Here is a 22953-nt window from a genome sequence, read left to right on the forward strand (position 1 = left end):
GGGCAAACCGCCTGGTGGTGCATGCGTGTGCGCTGTACGTATGGCACATGTACAGCACTGCAACATAGGGCGCATGCGCGCACCCCGTACGTAAAGTGGATGCGCAGCAACTTTCATAGCGCTGTCGCGCATGCGCCACTGGACAGTTAGCCGCCACCGCTCCAGCGTAAGTGGCAGCAGAGGGTGCAGCCGCAAGCAAACGATCCTCCGCACGCAGCTGTGGTGGAGTGATGGCAGCGGCTCACACCGTCGTGCCTGGGGGCAGCGGGGCAATCCCCCCATGGGATGCCCTCTTGTCGCACCCCTCAGAGATGGCACCTGGGGTGTACCCCCTCTTCCTCCGCCACTACCTCCCTGCCCTGCTCACTTGACCCTCGCCTGATGGCAGAAGGTATCAGGTGCATGTCAGGTAAAGTTGTAACTACAAAGCACCAATCCCAACCCTTGGAACGCACGCCCAAGTGTTCCTTAAGTGGAACAGAAGCCAAGTGAAAGCCATCCTCCTAGATCAGTCCTTCGCAAACTCCAGCTGTTTTTGGACTACAGCTCCCATCATTCCTAAGCTAGCAAGACAAGTGGTCAGGGATGATGGGAATTGTATTCCGAAAACAGCTGGCGACCCAAGTTTGGGAAACAATGTCCTCGACTAAGAAACATAAAAGTACCACAGTGTTTATGGGTATGTTTATGGAGAGCCAGTGTGGTGTAGTGGTTAAGAGCAGTAGACTCGTAATCTGGTGAACCGGGTTCGCGTCTCCACTCCTCCACATGCAGCTGCTGGGTGACCTTGGGCCAGTCACACTTCTGTGAAGTCTCTCAGCCCCACTCAACTCACAGAGTGTTTGTTGTGGGGGAGGAAGGGAAAAGGAGAATGTTAGCCGCTTTGAGACTCCTTTGGGGAGTGATAAAGCGGGATATCAAATCCAAACTCCTCCTCCTCCTCCTCTTCTTCTTCTTCTTCTTCTTCTTCTTCTTCTTCTTCTTCTTCTTCTTCCTCTTCTTCCTTTTCAAGTGTGGCTTGTGCTCAGCACTGCTCATATTTGGCTACACCGGCAGGTTAACAATATTAAAAGAAAGGAACCTACACAATGTTCCTTTTTTATTATTGTTGCAGAAAATTATTCATATATGCTAACACTGGAAGAGCTGTCAGACACCAGACTTAAGAGGATGGTATACGGGGTTACAGAGAGAAGCAATGTTAAGTGAATGAACTTGGGCTTTATGAGTGCAGCAAGCTATTTGTAATAATACCACATTTGAGAATGAATGGAATTTTTAATAAGTTTTTGGAATGCAAAAACAGGATAGCTGGTGATACAAGAGACAGAGAGCACAGAGATGTGTATCCAGGGGTACTAAAGGAGCTTGCAGATGTGATCTTTGAGAATTAATGGAGAACAGGTGATGTCTCTAAGGACTGGAAGAGGACAAATGTTGTCCTCATCTCCAAAGGGGGGCGGGGAGAGAAAATACAGGTAACTACTGACCGGTCAACTTGACATTGATACCAGGAATGTCCTGGAACAGATAATTAAACAGTCTGCAAGAACTTATAAAAGGATGCTGTAATTACTAAGACCCAGCATGGGTTTCTCAAAAACAAATCATGCCAGATAAAAAATCTCATTTATTTATTTCTTTTATAGAATTGCAAGCTTGGTAGATCAGGGGAATGCTGTGGACATTGTGTATCATGATTTCAGTAAGGTTTTTGACAATGTCCCCCATGTTTTTATATTTATCTCTTCATCTGACTATTCTGCTAGACTGTTACTAACCTTTATCTTGCACCAGGATATCCAGCTCTTCCCTGATTCCATCATACCAGTTGGTGATGTCCACATGGAGAGAGTAGTCGCAACAGGATTTGGTGTCTGCTGCCTCGTGCCACTTTTCAAAGGAGGTTAACAGGCTGGAGCTGGGTTCAGGAAGTACATGGTCAACTGCAACCAGGATGAAGTGCTTGTTAATAGGCAAATAAAGTTCAGTCCACATTTTATCTACAGATGCAATAGTACATGAAACAAAACAGGTTCTGAAACCTCTTGTTTCATTGCCACACTGTTTTTGAAGAGCTTAAATAAACTAGTCGTTTCTCTGTGCAAGGAAGAACTATTTCAACTAACTTAAGTTTCATCTTGCCTATTTCTACCGAAAAGCAAGACACTGAGCTGACTAAGCCAGTAAGAATAGGTCATCCCCTAAGAAATACGTGCAGCCTTGGCCAATGCACACTTAGGAGTAAGCACCAAAGTGGCCCACGTTGGAAGTAACACCAAGCCATAGGGTTGTTGTTGTTTTTAGCATAACCCCAGCCTGTCTGCATGCCTGAACCCCAGCAGACACACTAGCCATACTATGTTAGAGACAGCAAACTGTTATGCCCGTACTGACATCCTGGCTTCATCATAGCTGAGAATAAAATAGCTTGAACAAGAAGCAACTCTCAACGGCACTTTCACACACTGCTCTCTTCTCTCTTCCTAGGAATAGGCTCCTTTTCCCACCTAGCTCCTCACTGACAAATTCTCTCGCCCAGCTTCACTGTTTAGCTCCACTGCAGTCTTTCAGTTTTTTATATAAATAGACTGCACGCATGTAACAAGGGACATATGCGGAAAGAAACCTTTTGCCAATCATTTTTTAAAGCAACAGCAGATAATAAAAAGACAGAAACAAAATGTTTTAGTTGTTTCTTAGACATTTCCAAAGATGGAGTCACTCGTACTTTCCAAGGGAGAGCATTCATAACTATAGGGCCACCACCTGAAAGGCCCTGTACCTGGTACGCATCAGACTAATGCAGGGCCTCAGAAGTGGATCTGAAAGCCCAAGAAAGCTCATATAGATGCACGTGGCCCTTCAGATAACTTGGTACCAGCATTCTTTTTGCTATGTTCTGTACCAACTGGTTTCCTTTAAAAACAGTCCCATAAGGAGCATATTACAGTGATACAGAGGATGTATCACTGAGCTAAGCTTAAATTTTCTGTACAAGGCTACAAGTAAACCAGCCAAAGCCGGTGTGATCACACACTAAGATGAAATGTAAAGTGTTTTGCCGACATTATGACACTAAAACTGCTAAGTGGGGTCATACTCAGTTTTGGAGCACATTGTTATCAGTATCCTGAGGACAGCCAGCTCTGTTTCTCGTTTTCATCTTCTGCAGGTGAGGCAGCGGATGTGCTGAATTGTTGCATGATCACAAGGGACTGAATGAGGACCAATGGACTGAAGTTTAATCTAGACAAGACTGAGATGCTGCCAGAGGATGGCTCTCCTGTTCAATTGAGTGGCATGAAGGATGCTGTAGACAGCGTCCCTCTGGATTACTGCAATGTAATTGCACAGGGGTGTCTCTGAAGATGATTCGGAAACTAAGCAGCATTGAATGCACCCACCTGATTGCTAAGAGGTTTAGCGCAAATGGATCACATGGCACTGGCCCTTGACTCAGCCGTAGTGGCTGCCTGTTCATTTCCAAGCCCCATTCAAAGTGGTGATTTAACCTTAAATCTCTATATGGCTCAGAGCCCCAATATCTTTTCAAACCCCACTCATGATTTGAACCTACCCAGACACTCTGGTTTTCACCCAGGGCCCTTCTCTGGGTGCTCCTCTCATGGAAGTTTGGAAAACTCTCCCCAGTGAGATTCACCCTGCTCCATCACTTAACACCGTCCCTATGCTAAGTAAAAACTTACCTGTTCTCCCAGGCATTTGATGGATAATGTTTTTTAAAATTATTATTACAGTACTACTACCGGTGGCGACCATTTTCGGTGTTTCCAATTGACGCATGATGCACGGGTCCTTTCAGAGACCCAGAAAGTGGCAAAACGAGGGCAGAACGGGGAGAAAGGGGTGGGGAATAATGGGGCAGGGTACTCTTATACGCTCTCTGCCACCGCATGCGGGGGCTGGGAATGGAACCCCCCTGTGAAATGGTCGCTGCCTGTTTTATTTTGCTGTCTATTGATAGAGTGCTTTTGCTCACAGCTGTCAACTTTCAGATTTGAAAATAAGGGATCAGCAGCCTCACCTGTCCCGGGGACAGTCTATGGGATATCTAACAATCCGGGATAGCAGCAGAAAGCAGCGGGAAACGGCGCTGGAATAAGGGAATTTCCCGCAAAAAAAGGGAAGGTTGACAGCTATGCTTTTGCTGCTGTTTGAATAGATTTCTTTTATAGATTATTTTATTCCTTCCTTCCCAGCCTTTCACCCTATGGTCCAAGGGCAGGTATGGTTACCATTGTATTGCATTGTCCTTTTTAAGGGTTTTTTGCCATTCTTTCAGCTTTCAAATTTTTGAAGTCACTTGGAGACTTATGTGGTAAGGAACTAATAAATTGAAATAATAACAACAATATATCCAGTTAAAAATCTAATGTTTTCATTCACCAGCCGTTTGTTTTCCTTCAGTCTCGATAACCCATTTGCACATATCATCACAGCCACTGAAGCTTCAGCTATTACTATCCAGAAGGGTCCAGAAGGGTCTGGACTTGCTCATTTGCTCTCCTGTGCCATATGAAATTAAACCTTTCTCTAATGCTTCTATGAATGGGACACATCCTCAGCTTTTCCTTCATGAAGTGCTGAGCATTTCCGGTACTTACTGATCATGGTGGTGCCTCCTCCTAGAGCTGCCTTTGTGCCATGATAGAAATCATCAATAGCCATCATGCCTTGAGAGGGCTTCTGCAGGTAAGTATTGACATCGATGCCTCCAGGAATGACCATAAGCCCATTCGTCTCAATGGTCTTCACTCCACCAGGAACAATCAAATTCTCTCCTATTTGTCTGATGAAAAGGAAGAAGGCTATTTTGGTTCTTTTGTCTAGAAACATTAACAACAATTTTGAAGGTTTCAAATATAAACCTCAACTTCAGTTGAATCTAATATTAGGGTCTAACATGTGATTATACAGCATCCTGCATCCCAATAGATCTCACTGCATTTTTGCGTGCATTTTGCAACCATAGATCCTGCAAATGAAAGTTTAGCTACAGCATCTCATGGGCTGGTCTTTACACTGCTTGTGTCCTATACTGTAGCTTTCCTTACAGCACAGTGAAGCTATTACTATGTCCACTACCAGAAAGAATATCACAGCCAGCCCAAACCTGAGATGCAGTTCCAAAACATGCAAATCATAACACAAATGTTGGCAATGGAAGAATGGTGCAAATTGCCCGTGCCTTTGTGAAGTTCGATTAACTATTTGGGTTGTATAGTGCTTCTGATAATATAATTGATTAAAGTTGTCAGTTGCTTCTTGCAAACCTCTCTTGTGCTGTCCCTCTTATACATCTCCCAAATAGGCTCATAGAAGAATCACAGAATTATAGAGTTAGAAGGGATCTCAAGGGTCATGTAGTCCAACCCTCTGCAATGCAGGAATCATGAACATTCTTAAGATGTATCAGAACTTAGAAGCTAGAGCTAAAGGTAGACCCTGGAACCCCATGGACACAGTTGCCCGTGGGCAGTGCTACAGGGAAACAACAGCTACGCGGCTGTGGGGTGGCTGATCAGGCTTCAGTCATGCCAACTAAACATTTAGAGATGTGGTTCCCGATTGGTGGCCTGAAAACCTCAGGGATTCTGTGTAACCCACCCAGGGAGTCTGTGACACCATTCACATAACAAAAACTGCCACAGAGATATCAAAAATTTCAAAACAGGGGGTCTGTGGCTTGGCTTTTGAAAAACAGTGAGTGCACAGTACTTAGCTAATTGTGAACCACTGATTTAGAGAACAAATAAATTAAATTTCATTTATCTTATTTAGCAGAATTTATATACTGCTTGATTTTAAGAAAACATCTAAGAGGTTTACAAAAATCCAGCTCAGTCATTCCACACACGTGAAACACTCTCCACATTCTTTTGAGCATCACTGCATCAATGTGATTTACATATAAATTGGGTCAATACCAAATACTGCAAATTTTGCTAAGTGGAAGGCTAGTTTGGCTGGAGATCTAACACTAAAGCACTAAAAGGGTTTTCTCTGGAAAAATTCATACTGAAAAGTTTTCTGGAAAATTACACTAATCTGCAAAAACAAAACAGTTTTGCACCAGAAAATTTACTGGTACCTTAGTAAAGGTAAAGGTACCCCTGCCCGTACGGGCCAGTCTTGACAGACTCTGGGGTTGTGCGCCCATCTCACTCTAGAGGCCAGGGGCCAGCGCTGTCCGCAGACACTTCCGGGTCACGTGGCCAGCGTGACATCGCTGCTCTGGCGAGCCAGAGCTGCACACGGAAACGCCATTTACCTTCCCACTGGTAAGCGGTCCCTATTTATCTACTTGCACCCGGAGGTGCTTTCGAACTGCTAGGTTGGCAGGCGCTGGGACCGAGCAGCGGGAGCGCACCCCGCCGCAGGGATTCGAACCGCCGACCTTTCGATCGGCAAGTTCTAGGCGCTGAGGCTTTAACCCACAGCGCCACCTGCGTCCAGGGTGGTTTAATTTAGTATGTTTATTTACTCGTATTTGTTTCTGTTCACTAACAACCTTGCAGCTTCCAAGCTTGCCTAAGATTGTATCTGCAACTGGCATTGTGACTAATGAACATATGAAATGGAAAACTTTCCACAGAATCCAGGACAGTGGCTTGTATCACTCCAGACACCCCATGAGCTGCAACCAAAACTAATTTTTGGGTTTACGGCTCATCCTTTACTTGGAGCAAGATGGTTGCAAGCGCCTTCAACTCCTCCTCCTGGCAAGTCCTGCAGCCCAGCCCAGCCCAGCCCAGCCCTATTGTTCTGCTTTCCTTAGGACCACATTAGTGAGGCTGAAAGGGAGATCTTGTCCTCTGGGCAGCCCAGGACTCTGATACACACTGCCCAGGCTTGCGCCCCAGGGAGGTCACTTTGGTGCTGCTAACACAGCACTTTACACATTTCAATGTCTCTCATGACAGATGGATGCCTATAACTAAGGGCATGTTCACTTATCATTTTGCTCCCACTGAAAGTTTTTAAAGTCACATTCACATGGCATCTTTGCTCAAACCAGCTTCAATCTAACTAAAAAACTGGATGCAGAAGAAGTGGTTAATGTGAACAAATCCTAACACCCATCATACATGCACAGATGAGCAACCTGCGCAGATGACAAAATAGGAGTTTGGGAGGGCAGGTGTTGCAGGGGCAGAGAAACCAAAAAGTTCATGTCTGTTGGATGAAGACAGAAATGCAGAAGTGGTGTATGTTTGACCTTGCTAATGTGAACATACTCCCAAGAGAAATTTTGGGCTGGAATCAATCCAGTCTACTGATATCAGAAAAAACTGGATGGGGAGTCTGTAGCTTTGACTATAGATAAGAGATGTTAAATAGGCAAGTACACCATAATGTTGCTAGCAGCTCTTGCATCACCAAACATACACAGAAAGTTCAAAGTTTTAAAACTAACTTTATCAGCCCATCTTCCAGGTAAACATCTGCATAGAAGGAGTGGTCATCATTAATAATCCGTCCACCTTTAATGAGCAGGCGTTCACTCTGAAGGGGGGAAAGGAGAAAAAGAATTAGGTCTAATAGCTTACTTAAAAACATGTAGTTAACCATCAACAGCACAAGGTCTTAAGAGAACTGCAGTAGGATCTTCATGTACAATATCACTGCTGTAATTCTAGATTAGGATATCTGTTCTCAGGTCACATTTCCTGCTACTTAAAGTCAACTTCTTTACATCTAAAAACTCCAAAGTTTTTAGCCACCTAATGTGTCTCTGGTAACTTGTGAGAAATAAGTTCTGAAATGTTCAACATTATCTCCAACCAAGCAGATACCAACACAATTAGCACCTCTTTCTCAACATTGAAATGGACTATGGCTGCTCTTCTTAGCAGTGTGCCAGGAACCTTCACAGACTGGCTTTTTTTTTTAGCAGGACCAGACCAGTTCATCACCAAAGGTGATACAGTATCAGTGCAGAGCAGGGCTGTGGGGCGTGTGTGATGGTGGGTGGCCCTGACTAAATCCTCTTCTTTGCCCAGTCCCACCTTTGAGCTAACACTTATTTTCTATTCCAGAAAACATTCTCCCAGTAGAGATCTTTTAGAACCCATTACCAAACCCCAAAGTGGTCAGTGTATTTGCTGAATGTATTAATTTTTCTTGTTCTGTATCCAAGAGGTATGATCCCCTAGCCTCTGTAATGGATGCTTCTGAAAATTAGGTGATTATAAGACACCATGTTTTCCTTTAATAGTGAAAAACTCCTGGTCAGTTAAAACCATTTCTTTGATATCCTTTTTATTTTCCAAAAGTTAGTTTGGTCAGAGGGGCTATTTATAGGGTCTACTACATTTTTCCAACTGACTGTCCAACCAGAAACACTTTCAATATTTGATTATTAGGAGTTTTCAACCAGGTTATGTGTGAGCATCTCTACAACAGAGAATCCTGTCCTGCAAATACTTTTTTTTGCTTCCTAAATTTTGTGAATATTGGGAGTTCAAATAGGCAAGATAAGCTTTACAGTCACTGAGTTGCTAAACCAAAGTACAACTCTCTGCAAGAATTTGGCTCCAACTTGTAACTGAGCAACAGCAAAAAATTCCAGCCGACCTTTGAACTTAAAATAGTTTCGTCTATTTACATTTAGCATTTACAAAAGAGCCTCTGTTTGAATTTTCAGATACTGATGAAGCTAACCATTACAAGAAAGCTATATGAATTTGTTAATTCTATTGTAAAATGGGTAACAGAAACAGTTCATCTAATTGTCCTGTATGAGTTAGTCTTTTCCCCGAAGAACTCCAACCACCCTGTGGCTCAGATTAAACCTCATACTTAATAAATGGGCATATACCCACAGATGTGTGTTGTAATGTAGCTTTTGAAGGCACGGGGAACCTGGCAGGAAAAATAGGGCAACTCTGTTTCCCTGACTCCTAGACTGCAGCTGCAGAGAAACAGTAGTTAAGGCTGAGGAGCAGTTAAACTCAGAGAGTCCACAAAGCTTTAAGTCAGGGTGGGGACCCAGGGACCCTCCAGATGATCTTGGACTTCTGCACTGGCGTAACACCTTGGTTCCTGGACCTGCTCCTGCATCTTGACTAGCTGTCTAGTGTGCAGACTTTCAACTGGTGAAGGCTTTCTTCACACAGAAATAAACAGCAGGGGAAAGTTTGCCGACTAAAAGCTTCTGCATTAAAGAGACATGAGCAGGTGCATTAAAATAAACCAAGCTGCTCCTGCCTTTCCCCCTGTGCTTCAAATTCACATGTTTTATCAAGAGGATGTGATTAGAACCTCTTCGTTTGTCTCACCTCCCTTTCCACCTAATTGGTTTGTTCAGAATAATTTCTCAAATGCTGTTTTTCTGTCATATAAACAGTTGGCATTCTTTTGAGTGGCTGCTAGGAATTAGAACTCACCTGGTCCCCTGCTCTAAACTGTATTCACCCCTTCTGGTGCCTAAGGGGGGTTCATCTCCAAAAGCCCCACAAGGAACGAGTCTGTTCAATGGCCACAAAATGCCAAATGTCTGTTGGGGGCAAGAGGAGGGGAGTTGAAATATTGCCCGGTTTGGTGCTGGTGGGGTTGAATGTCCTCCACATACTGAAAATTGGTGGACAGTTCTAAGATTCTTGCATCTTCCTTATGCAGTTAAGCTCCTGGCAACTTGTAGAACTAACTCCTAATCAAATTTGTCCCTGGACCCAACTATCCCTTACTTGATTGCAAACTTGCAATTTGAAACAGGTTTGGGGGTTCGTCAGATTTCAGAGGGGGAACTAATCAATGTTTTGGGGAAACAGACAATCCACACATCTGCACATTACAACCAGTTGCTGCCACAAGGAAAGTTAAAGCAAACGTTAAGGTTTTTTCTTAAGCTATAAATCTGAGAGGTTTTCATGAAACCTTGAGAAGTCTAGCAAGATTCTTAACAAAATAGATTTGCACAACCCTGGGTGTCTGGATAAATGGGTGGAGTCACAAAGAGAAACAAGTACATTCTTTATTGCTTAAAATAAATCCTGTGAAGCGCCCTGAGACCTGTGGGTATGGGTGGTATATAAATTTTATAATAATAATATCCAGATGGATTCCTGGTTGCTCCCAGCAATACCTGGATTTTCAGAGGGAAACTTGTGGGCAGCCAAGCTTCTCCTTTTCCATGTGGTGCTAGAGCGACATCGCGCTGTATCACATCCCTATGTTTCTATCTGCGAACAGCACACAATGCGCCACCCTAGAGCAGGCAGCCTTTTGTGCACTTCACAATTTCCTGTGCGGCAGCATTTCTTCCTTCTCTGTGTTGCCCTTTAAAGGAAATCCAAACATGCGACCCTAAGCACACTTACAGGGAGTGAGCCCCGTTGAACACAATGGCAGTGGCTTCCAAGGAAGCATGTGGCAGGAATATGCTGCGCGCCTCTTGACAGCCTTGTGGCAATTGGCGGAGGCCGGCGCCGGCGATGCGCCAGGAAGCACACAGCTCCCGTTTCCCTCTCTTGCTGGGGGTGGGCGCCGAGGGAAGCGCCCCCAATGCCTTTTGCATGGGGGGATGTGGGGCTGGCTGCTCCGCTTGGGAAAACCAAAGGCGCCTCAGTCCACGATGGACATCTAAGCTCCCTCGGAGCTCTTAGCCGCGCTGCTTCTATCCAGTGGCTGCTGTTCTATCCAGTGGCGTAGCGTGGGTTGTCAGCACCCGGGGCAAGGCAAGTAATTTGCGCCCCCTAACCCGTGGATTTTAGTAGGGGCAGAGAGCTGCGCGTGCGAGCCCCCCCCCATGTTGCCCCCGGTGCGGCTGGCCCCCCCTGCACCCCCCACGCCACTGCTTCTATCCTTAAGCCCCCTTTGGAAACCCCGCCTGGGATCCTATCCTGGAGACACCCGCCCCGCTCCCCCCCCCTCCCGGCAGGTGCTCAGCCTGGCGGGGGCGGCTTCCCCCTCGCCCCGGCGCCCTGCAGGCGCGCGCCCGGCTCCCCGCGCTCTTTTGTTCTGCTCGGCCCGCCCGGCTCCGCGCCTCTGCAGCCCCGTCGCGTCCCCAGAGGACGCCGCCAAGGCAGCCCTCTCCACGCCCAGCCCTCAGGGCGCCACACGCGGCGCTGGCCCCTCAGGCGACCCCCCGACCCCCCGCCCAGCGGACAAAGGGAGTCTTCCGCGCGCGCCTGCTGCTCACCGTGATGCGCGGGATGCTCTTTTTGCCCTGGTGGCCAGACATGCCTCCGGCTGCGGAGAGGGGCGCGCCCGGCGGCGGCGGCGGCACAACAAAGCGCGGCGGCGGCGCCGGCCGAGGAGTCGCCAGGCAGGCGGAGGGGCGCGGCGGATCGACGGAGAGGCTCCCGGACTGGGGAGGACGAGCTCCGTCTAGAGGCGGCCGCGGGGGCTGCAGCTGCCGAGGCCGCTTCCCCACCCAGGAAGCGCTTCCTCGGACCCGGCCTGCCACTCGCGCGGCCGGGAAACGCCGCCTCCCGCTCGGCCCCCGGCCGGCGAAAAGGGCCCCGGGAGGGCCTGGCTGCCATGGTGTCCCAGCCACCCAAGAGTCCTGCCCGGTGCAGGACGCCGCCCGCCCAGAATCCCTCCGGCTGCAGAGGAAGGAAGCGCCCTTTGCTCGAGAGGGGGGAATGGCCCCTGAGGCGAACCCCAAAATCATCATCAACCTTTTATTCGACCGTCAGTCAGAAAAAAAGTACATTTGTCAATACACAGTTAAACATCCAGGAAGACCCCAGAGCTTAGCCAACACTAAAATGGGCTAAACAGATAGCCCCATAGCGAACCCCAAAATGGCGCCTCCCCGCCCGGGAAGAAGAGATGCGCGAAGAGCTTCCTCGGGAACAAGCGGGGGAGGGGAAGAAGAAAGACCAACTTCAGGATCTGCCAGATCTGACTTAGGGCTGGGCTGGCCCAGAAAGGTGTGGAAGAGGCTGGTGCTATTCTTAGCTGCTGCCATCATCACCCCATATTGTTCTGGGGTGCTTCCAGTGGCATAGCGTGGGGGGTGCAGGGGGGGCCGGCTGCACCAGGTGCAACATCTGGGGGTTAGGGTTAGGGGGCGCAAATCCACGGGTTAGGGGGCGCAAATCCACGGGTTAGGGAGTGCAAATTACTTGCCTTGCCCCGGGTGCTGACAACCCACGCTACGCCACTGGGTGCTTCACATCCCTGCGAAACCAGTTTGACCAGACATTGGACTGGAGGGGAAATCAGAGGCAGATGTGCCCCTTCAACCTCCTCAACTGTCTCTGGGCATCCGAAGGAACAGGACAGCCACCGGCCTTTTCAGCTGGTCCCACCAAAGAAGAACTAAACAGGCCACCTTCTGTCTGCAAGAGCTTTTAAGCTGCACTTTTGAGCACACAGAACCAAGTTACTGGAAGGCGTATACACACAAATAAAATTCGATATAACTATGAGAACCAAGTAAACTGGCACATGTTTTCTGCAAAACCACATTTCATATGATGGGAAACAACAATGGGGCTGTAACTAGCGTGTATGTGTCATGATGGCTAAACAACAGTTGAGGACTGCTTCTCTATGACTTTCCTAGCAATATGATGCTCACTGATGACAATTTCATATAGGAGGGAGACAAACTCTCTCCCATGCCATTCACTTCTTAAAACACAGTTCTGTGCAGTTTCTAATAGCCAGCTTCAAGACATAACTGAAAACTAGTACTTTGGCCACAGTATTAACTCAGTTCACTTTTTCTTCCTCCCATATTTTCATAGCACCAAGTTGGTTATCTTAAATCTAGAACCCTGGTTTTTCTAGGGTTTTAATCAGGAAAGGGAAAGCATATATGGACAGAGTAGGGTTCTGCACCTGAAATTATTGTTCCAACTTGTGGAAGGCAACAAGGGGCCAGAGCTAACATGCCCATCCCTGCTTTCCCTTACTGCCTGAGGGATGTGGAGTGCCCAAACAGAATTATGTTCTTCATTATCCTACACAAAGGATTGTATCCAGTGCTAGTCCTACTCAGACTAGACCCATTCAAGTTGGTGGACATGATTAATTTAGGTCCATTAATTTCAGTGGGTCTGTAATATTGCGAAGAAACAGATCCTGGATATTTAGAGGGTGGATCATGGTGCATGGCAATGGCAGCCAAGTCCAACCAGCCTATTTGGTGAGCATATTATGGGATGTTTGGACTGTTATAAGCTTGGCCAACTGCAGTCACAATGGGTTTCAGTAGGGATAGTGGGAAACATCCTTCCCTTTAATTTCCTGCATGCCAAGAACAAATTATGGCCTTGAAAAAGTGATACATTTCTGAAGGATTCAATATCTGGAAGAATTCCAATAATTACCTTGCTCAAAAGGTTTTGCTACAATTTTACAGTCTTCCCTTTCTCCAGTGTTCATTGCAATGCACAGCTGAAGACATACAGATGTTGGCAGGTCACAAATCACTAGCAAGTTTTCTTGTACAATAATGAAACAATGCCATTCTTTCAACAGCTTCCATTTCTGATCAAATCCTTGAAAGATACTTGATTTTTAATTTGGGGGAGGAGATAACAGTAAATATCTGGATGTATATGAATGATATTAGGGTTTGTGAACTAACCTTCCCAAGTCTTGCATGCCAACTAAACGCTAGATGTTCTTCCTTAACAAAAGGTTACTAGGCAGCCAATCAACACGGGTTTCTTGATCAGCTCATTAGTCATCGTCCCCCCATCCGCTCGCAACCCCCATAACCAAACTCGACTGAGTGTTTCGATGCTCCAGTGACTCCAAATAGAAATTAGCTAACTGCTCAGCTTTTCTGAAAGAAAGGTCAAGCAGAACATAGAGAAGCCATTGCCCACTGATGAGCTCAGAAAAGCTGGAACTGCACAAACAGAACTCCAGATGAAAACTGTCAGACTCTTACCGTACCCCCCCCCCAAAATTTAAAATTTGGTTTAATATTTGGACTTTGTGATATGTATTGATATAATTTGGAATAATTAATATGATATGATTGGTTTGGTAAATGGAAATTTAATAAAAATTATTTACAGAATTCAAAACTTATTGAATTTGCAGGGCTTGGAACTGCTTGAGCTACTACCTAAACTGTTAGCCACAGAGATCAGATACAGTGCTTTAAAAGAGACAGTTCCCCAACACACATGTGTGGCAACCGTGCAGAGATAAGTTGATGTAAGTAATCATGGAAAGAGAAACTGATACTGACACACTTCAGCCATAGGGCATTCATATTCAGAGCATTTGCACACAAGTTCTTAGCACCTGCATGCACATCTGACTGCCCTAGGTGAGCAGCCTCCACGGAATAGCTTTCTTCCAGACTTGCAAAGGAAGGGGATTGTTGGCTGTCCTTGGCTGTTGGCATCCTATCTTGAGAGAGAATGGACTGCAGCTCCAGGGGTGAAGTCAAGACCATGCATTAGCAGCACGGAAACGACCTCCCATTAATACAAGCCTGGGCAGTGTGTATATGGAGGTCCTGGCTGTCCTGATGGCAAGACCCTCTTCTAGACCTCTCTGATGTGGTCCATCATTATGATATGGCTGTTTTGTATTAGTGGGCACTGTGGGTTTTTATTGAATTTGCATTTAGAATTGCTTTGACTGTCACTCAGAGACCTTTGGTTATGAGCAGTGGCGTAGCGTGGGGGGGTGCAGGGGGGCCCGGGCGCACCGGGCGCAACATCTGGGGGTTAGGGGGCGCAAATTACTTGCCTTGCCCCGGGTTCTGACAACCCACGCTATGCCACTGGTTATGAGACGACAGCTAGATAGAGAAGCAAATAAAATCAGATTTCAGCGGGGACACACTTTTTACAGGATATTCATGACATGCTAGCTAAGGGCCAGGTTACGTGCGATGCCCGCATTTCCCACCGCATTCCTCCTCCAGAGACATCCTTTGCCCCGGGGAACCCAGCCCGCTCTCCTCCTCGGGCGCTGGGTTGGCCTGGCTGCTGCTGCTGCTGCCGGCGCCGCCGGGCCTGGTGCGGGTCTCCTCCTCCTCCCCGATTCCGCAGCGAGCCCTGCAGGGGGAGCCGCGACTCGGGCGGGCGGCGCCTGCTGGGCCTTACCTTGCCATTGTGGGCGCCGCGCAGCGGCTCCTTGCCGGCCGGGTAGCGGATCTCGACGCCGGGCGCGCGGGCCTCCCGGTCGCCGCTGGGCGAGCTGACCACCGAGCCCGAGATCTCGCTGACGTCGCTGGCCGTCTCGCTGTAGCTGTCCCCGCCGGCGCCGCCGTCCAGCAGGTCGTGGCGGCTGCCGCTGCGCGGGGTGCGCGAGCCCTTGCGGCCCACGCTGTAGGCGTCGAAGTCGATGGTCTTGTTCTCGTAGGCGCCCTCCACCGAGGCGAACATGCCGCCGTACTTCTGGCGGGGCGTCTGCGCCGTGGTGCCCGGCCGCGCCAGGTAGACCGGCAGGTCGTCCTCCGTGTTCCAGATCCTCTTCCTCTCGGCCATCCTGGCGCCACGGGGCGGGGGCCGCACGCACGGCCCGCCGGGCCCTTCGCGCCTTGCCAGGAGAAGCCGCCCGCCCGCCTCCCGAGCGCTCCTCTTCCCCTGCCGGGACCGATCCGACCCTCGCCCGCCCGCCCGGAACACGTGAAAGAAAGTACAAAGGACGAGGCGGCGGGGAGGGGGCTGGAGAAGCGGCGCGGACGAATGGGAAGCGGCGAGCGGCGTCAGCAGCAGGGATTGCAGCGCCGCAGCCCGGCCCGGCTGGGAGGCGGAAGGTCGCGCGCAGAAGCAGCGCAGGCCGAGGGCCGCGCAGCCGGACGCCGGGCGCCCCGACCCTCGCCTCTCTCCGGGGGACGGGCTTCCCGGAGGCCGAGCGCAAGGCCACGGGCTCCGGGGAGGAAGGACGGAGGAGGCCGGCAGCCTGGCGGCGAAGGGGCGTCTCGGCCCCGCCCCGCCCCTGCGCGCCGCGAGGGAGCTGTCCGTTCAGCACCACGGAGCAGCCGCCGCCGCCGGCCGAGAGAGAGCTCTGGCTTGCCCAAAGGCAAGGGCGCAAAAGTCACGCCTCTGCAGTGGCCGGGAGCCCGCGCTCTCTCGGCCTTCCCCAGGTCTCTCCTCCGCTCTTCTGGGTCGCTATGAGAAGGGTTAGCGGAGCGCCCAGTAGGGCTTGCAGGGGAGAAAGGCGGAGAGAGGCTGCGAGAGTTGCAGGAGGGAAAAGGGGAAAAAAGGAAGGGAGGAGGCAGAAGGCGAGGCAACCAGCGCAGCAAGGAAGGCAGACGGACTGATCGAGGAGAAAGCGGGGAGGCGAGGCAGAGTAGAGACCCGACGCTAGGGTGCCATGCAGCGTGGATGGCCTTGGCACCGAAATTTGTGGGTGCCCGCCAGCCCCTTTATGGGGAATTTTGTGGGTGCTCGGGCACCCAGGGCGCTGGCACCCATGCTGCGGAGGAAGGCACTAGCGGAGAACAAGAAGCAAACTGTTCGAGTTTCTGGTCCATGCTCTCCCGGCTGTGGAGGCACGGACACAGATTCTTGCCAATCTGCTTTCTAAATTGACAGTTCTGCAGCCTGTATTCCGAGCTAGCTTCGGGTAGATGGGAATAGCCAGTTTTCTTTCAGTTTTTGATAATCATACCAAAAAATGCAGGCATGTGGATGCAACAAATGAGGGGCAAAACGGTGTCTTTTTCAAATATTAAATTATTAGTTTCCTTTGAAAAATTACATCATGTCAGCCAGTCTTTTGTATTCACAGCAGAAACCAATGTATGCTTACTCAAAAGTCAATCTCCTTATGTTCAGTTGGGCTTAGCTGCCTTCCCAGGGTCTCTATAAAATTAATCTAAGGATTGAATATTGGAGGCAACTTATCTTTTGGGGTATGTATGTGTGGACAGTGGCGTAGCGTGGGTTGTCAGCACCCGGGGCAAGGCAAGTAATTTGTGCCCCCTAACCCGTGGATTTACGCCCCCTAACCCTAACCCCCAGATGTTGCGCCCGGTGCGGCCGGCCCCCCCTGCACCCCCCATGCTACGCCACTGTGTGTGGACATTGCAAGGCAGCACACAATGAATACTAGGGCAGGATGGCTTGCTTTGAACTATTTCCAACTATATATATTTTACATTTTATTTCTTTCCATTAATCTGTTGGAGATAAATGTCTTGTACACGATCCTTTCCCCCAAGCATTTTTTCCTCACAACAATCCTGCGAGGTAGGCTAGACTGTGACGCTCTGGTTACAGAACTCTCTCACCAGGAAAGCTTACCTACAGCCATTTTATTATCTGTCACCTTGCCTCCAAATTCTTGCCCTCTAGTACAACCACACCATAGGCGGACATACGGTCCAATTTCTGAACATCTCCACCAACACCTTGGGGAAGCATATATTATATTATCTTTTAGGTATTGGATTCGGAAGTGTGCCGATGTTTGAGGAGGCCCTGAACCAGGTGCCTTCTCTGCCCCTGCCATCCCACTGCTCTCCCTCCCTGCCAGCTGGATGGATGGGAGGCAGGCAGGTGATGGCACAGAGGTTGGCTGGCAGATGCTACACTGGGCTAGCTAGCTCCCCTGAAGTTCCAGTAGCCTGTCATTTTATTTTATTTTTAATTGCTAATCACAAGGGAATAGAGGCAAGGAGATCTACCTATCAGATGCCAGCTCTGCATAGGGCCCTTTGGGTTGAACAGGGTGCCAGATGTCTGGCCCTAGCAGTTCCGCTGATTCAGTTGAGGCATTTTCATTTTCTCAGGGATTTTAATAATTTACATTTTATGTATTGGAACAATGCTATACTTTAAAAACACTGGGAATAAGTAATATCTGTGTTTCTTAATAGTTGAACATCATTACTGTTCCTTGCATTGTAAACTGTTCTGGAATAAATACTTTATTTATTGATGTCTGACATTTACCGTATTATCCTGTCTCTCCTCCATCACGGAACCCAAGTGCCATACATAGGCTTTCCAGGCAGTCACCCATAAGATGAAGAGCCGTACATACTTACCTTTTAAAAATAATATAAAAAATTTCCTACCTGGTATGAAAGTTGTAGACATTGTGCAACAGGAGGATAGCCAGGTACTATTAAGGAAGGACTAGAAGAACCACTGTGCAGACTTGCATTAGGAACTCTGCCAGGGGGTTGTGTATAACTTTGTAAATAAAGTTAACATCATCTGCATGGAGCCTGAATTCAGCAGTCAAGATGCAACAGATAAAACAATAAGGGTCCCCCTCTCCAAGGTTCATGGCTCAGCAGAGATCTGATTCCAAGTTGAAGTCCAGCCTGCATTCACCACGACTCAGTTTTGCCAATTCAGGTAGCAACCAATTGTTGCAAAAGGAAGAAGAAGAGTTTGGACTTGATATCCGACCTTTCACTCACCTTAAGGAGTCTCAAAGTGGCTAACCAATCTCCTTTTCCCTTCCTCCCTCACAACAAACACTCTGTGAGGTGAGTGAGGCTGAGAGATGCCAGAGAAGTGTGACTGGCCCAAGGTCACCCAGCAGCTGCATGTGGAGGAGCGGAGACGCAAACCTGGTTCACCAGATTACGAGTCCACCACCACTACACCATATAACAACAATATGGTCATTCAATCATATTGAAGGGTTGGTTTAAAAAATAATAATTCTAGAATAACGCTCCAAATCAGCTAAACATTTTTCGTCAACCTTTAGTCTAAGGTTCTTTACTTAGTGGTACCTTGAGTTACATACGCTTCAGGTTACATACGCTTCAGGTTACAGACTCCACTAACGCAGAAATAGTACCTCGGGTTAAGAACTTTGCTCCAGGATGAGAACACAAATTGTGCTCCGGTGGCGCAGCGGGAGGCCCCATTAGCTAAAGTGGTGCTTCAGGTTAAGAACAGTTTCAGGTTAAGACCGGACCTCTGGAACGAATTAAGTACTTAACCCGAGGTACCACTGTATAATGCTTTTGTAACATACCTGCTTCCCAAGTTGCACAGTAACATTTTCTGCACAGTATAGACTTCTAGATTTTTAAGCAAAAACACACATTTTACTTGTGCTTGTAAGTTGATTCCCAAAGCTGCAATTAAAACTTTTGAGGCTGATCTAATAAACTTTATTCAAGGCTAATTTTTGCTCTCTTGTGAACAACACTGCCAATGAGTTACTATTTCAGATTACTTCTCACAGCCCTTTTTGTGACAAGAATATATTTCTTGGCAGATTTGTTATTGTACTATATCCACCACTGCATAGATAATTCCATTTTCCACATAAAGTGGGCCAATCCTACTTTTCCTATGTAGGTCATGCTCAACTCAAAGTTTGTGGGTTGTTGGTTTAATAAGTTCATATTAATACCACTGTATTTCTGTCTTTGGTGGTGGGGGATGGATATGTCAACAAGTTTTTTTAATTAAAAAAAACCACTCCCCTCTCCCAACATCACATGAATTTAACCACTTTGAGATCATTTCTGACTTATTAGCATGATTGTTGCATGTTTTCTATATTTCTGGATTGGTATTATGAAAATATTTTTACATTTGAGTCTTTACTCTTTTTTTAGGTTATTGCTTTCGCTTTAGCAAGCTTTGTATTTTTTTATGGCTAAGATTTAGCCTGTTCTTTGCAGTTCATCTTTAATTAGAGTTAAATCTATGTGTAACTAATTAAACCAAATACAAAAAGTTATTTGAATTCATCCAAGAAATACAGGTGTGTGTCACCTGCTGACGTCAGCTTACAGCTGGGCGGAACTATTCCCTGTTTTTGTTTAGTTCCCCTGTGTTCCTGAGGGGAGAAAGACGTTCTCTCTATGTATCGGTGAGAGAGAGAAATGGCTGCCAGTAGTGATGGCTTTGCTGTAATGTTTTAATAAAGAGCTGTAAATAGACAAATCTGTCTATGTGTGCTTACAAGGAGCAAGACTGCTTTACACGCTGTGTTCTACTCTGCTAAAGGCCGTGACTGAGAGAAGACAGCAGGAGTTATTGCGCAGCTTGGGAGGAAGCCTGCCGGACCGCTGTAAGTGATTGATGCGGATCGTAAAGCTGTCTGAGATCGCGGCCCTATCGATCAGGGGGATCGATATATATCCGAACAGGTTATGGAAGGTCAGCCAACGCTCGTAAAGCAGTCGGTGTGAGCTCCAGGAACGCTTTGAAGTCAGCGTGGGTGCCGGAGAGCAAGAATGATTAATTGCCTGCTTCCGAGAGACAGTGAGAGCTTCTGACACAGAGAGCTGGAGCTAAAAAGCAGCTAAGAGCTGGAGGCTGGGACGCAGCCGATAACGTTTCTCCACGGAAGGGAGAGCCAAGCAGCTGGTACGGAGTAAGTACAGCTTGGGGCACCTTGGGAGAACGGGAGAAGATGCCTGAAAGCCAGAATATACCTCTGGAAAAGCTCACTCTAAAGAGTTGGGCAACGTGGTCCAGAAGAATAAGGGGGTTGTTCTTGGTTGAAGGGCTCTGGGAAGCAAGCCAATGGGAGCCAAAATCACCCCTTAGCCGGCCAGCAGCTGGAGCAGGAGATGCAAGCTGTGGGGCTGTATTGGCTGAAGATAGCCAGAGGCTGCAGCAAGAGCTAGAGATGCTCAAAGCATGCGTTGATGCATCACTGAGGCCTCATTTGGAGGGCATAACGACAGCGTGGGCTGCCTGGAATTTGCTGAAGGGCTTGTGTGAGGCGTCAGCGAAAGGCCAGAGTCCTGGAGGAAGCCCTGGAGAGGCAGAAGGATGCCCAGAAAGCCCAATGGGGGCTGAGACAGTGTTGGAGAGCTGTTGTAATGCTTCTACACGTCTGTGTGATGGACTGAGTCCTGGAGAGGCTGGACTGGCAGGCCCTGTTCCCGATGTATCGGCCTCTAGGAGCGCTAGTGAGCAGATCGGGGGGGCGAAGAGTTCCAAAGGCAAGTTTAAAGAGCTTTCACATTGTGCTGAAGCAGAGAGGAGCTTCAGGGGGGGCCAAGCTGGTGGAAGGCGCCGTTCCAGAAGGAGGAAGGCCAGGCCAGCTGGGAGGAGCCCCGGGCAGTGTTTTTCCACTGGCGTTCAACGTCGGCGTGGCAGTTGCCCCCACCGGAGCAGAGAGCCGATGCAGGATGTTTGCAAAGACTTTTCCCATGGGAATCAGGCAGGTTTCCATGGCAACAGGCCTGGGAAGACAGGCAGGCGTGGAGCTGAGCCAGGTGGTCGTGGTAAACAACAGGAAGAGTCTTATCAAGTCTCAGCGAGTATGGCAGTGTTCGAAGACGGCCGAGTGGAAAATTCCGAGATGGCCTTTGTAATAGACTCTGCAGCTAACCGCAACATGGTTCCAGAGACCCCTGCAGTCGAGAGGTGGAATTGCACGGCAGTTCCGAAGGGACAGACTATTAAGTTCGCGAATGGACAGAAAACTAGAGTTCTCAAATGTACTAATGCCTATCTTTCTGTTTTACAGGAGACGGTGGATTTTTGTATTGTTCCAGAGATTCATCATTGTTTGTTATCTGTGCCTTATTTGTTAAGTAAGGGGTTCAAGGTTTGTTTTGAAAATGATGTCTGCACAATCTCCAAAGGGGGGAGGTTACTGGCCAAAGTGCGGAAGGGACAGAATGATCTTTTCATTCTTAAAACGTCTCTTGGGAGTGAGGGGAAGGTTGAGAAAGCACAAGCGTTGCGTGCTACAGTTCCCAACCAGCGTGCTACAATTCCCGCTCATCATGTCTCATGTGCATGCGTATGGCATCAGAGAACGATTCACAATCCTTTAGAGGATTTGCAGGCGTTACCTGAGGTTGTTACAGGTTGTAAGATTAGAAATTGTCAAAGTGCCATTAATTGTGACACTTGCAAGCAAGCAAAGGTGAGAGGGTGCAGTTACCCAAAGGTGGAACGTGTGGCCACTAAACCTTTTGAGTTGGTACACATAGATTTGGCCGGTCCTGTCAAGGAACCAAGTCTAGGGGGGGCCAGATTTCTGCTAACTTTTCTTGATGATTTCTCGCAGAGTTCCTGGGCTCACGGTCTCAAATCCAGGGAGGATGCAGCACAGCTGATCAAGAGCTGGATTGAGGGGGTGGAACAGAGGTTTTCCACCAGGGTGCAAGCGATCATCAGTGACAGAAATGCTGAGTACACTGGTTCTGCTTTGCAGAAGTTCTTTCAGAAGAGAGGGATACGACACACAGTTATTTCACCCCAGCTAGGGGGGGTGGCAGAGCTGAGGAGTGGAGCTCTGGTTAAGGCTGCACAGGTGATGCTGAAAGAAGCCAGGTTACCTCCTGAGTTTTGGTTGGAGGCTACTAGGGTTGTGTCATTCACCTGGAATCGTGTCTACAACTCACTGGTAGGCGACACACCGTACTCTTTGTTAAATGGCCGAAAACCCCAGGTTCACTTTCTGCGGACTTTTGGAACTCCTGCGCTTGTCGCTTTGCCTAAGGCTTTGCAAGGGCCAGATGGAGCCAAAGTCCAGAAAATGATCTTCTGTGGGTATGAGCCAGAAGCCCGTGCATGGCGGTTTGCTTACCCTTCAGGTGATCAGAGTAAGGTGCTGATCAGTAAACACGCTGAGTTCTGTGAGGAGGATGTAAAGTCAAAGACTCCTGTTAGGCGTGATGTTCTCTCAGATTGTCTCTCTGATCCAGAAGACAGTTCTGATGAGGCGGAAGAAGAGGCTGAGGCTGTTGATGACGCCCAGGTCACTGACCAGTGTCAGGAGCAGGATAGGGCATCTCCACAAGCTGTTAAGAGACTGCCCAAAAGTGAGCCTAGTTCTCCTGTGAGTGTAATGGAGAGGATTCGAAGACGCTTTAAGTCAGAAGGAGAATTCCGTGATGCAGAGGACACACCTGCTGATCAAAGTGAGTCAGAGGGAACACCTGAGTTTGTGCCTAGGAGGTCCAGTCGCACAACAAAGGGTATCCCACCAGAGAGGTACCAGGCCACAGGTGCGTGGGTAAGTTTCGCACAGTGCGATTCTGAGAGTTGTGAGGTGGTTCCACAAATGCCAAACAGGTTTGCCAAGGGAGGGCACAAGGCATTGGGGAAG

At 48.2% G+C, this 22953-nt stretch overlaps 1 protein-coding gene across 2 annotated transcripts in view; it reads right to left on the bottom strand.

Moving 5' to 3' along the window:
* The window catches only part of CRMP1 (collapsin response mediator protein 1), a 37276-nt gene extending 21791 nt beyond the window's left edge, over positions 1–15485 (bottom strand). Inside the window, exons 1-4 of one of the 2 annotated variants that reach the window (XM_081925618.1) lie at positions 15054–15485; positions 7442–7530; positions 4629–4813; positions 1782–1946 (exon numbers count right to left, since the gene is read on the bottom strand). In XM_081925618.1, coding sequence (XP_081781744.1) covers positions 1782–1946; positions 4629–4813; positions 7442–7530; positions 15054–15437 — 823 coding nt within the window. In that variant the 5' untranslated portion in view covers positions 15438–15485. Of the gene's footprint in view, positions 1–1781; positions 1947–4628; positions 4814–7441; positions 7531–11167; positions 11302–15053 lie in introns of those variants that run through there. The other variant, XM_081925619.1, reaches the window with a different exon arrangement.
* Between the last annotated feature and the right edge of the window lie 7468 nt (positions 15486–22953).

Source organism: Podarcis melisellensis (assembly GCF_964234715.1).
Source record: "Podarcis melisellensis genome assembly, chromosome: 9".
Lineage (NCBI taxonomy): Eukaryota > Metazoa > Chordata > Lepidosauria > Squamata > Lacertidae > Podarcis > Podarcis melisellensis.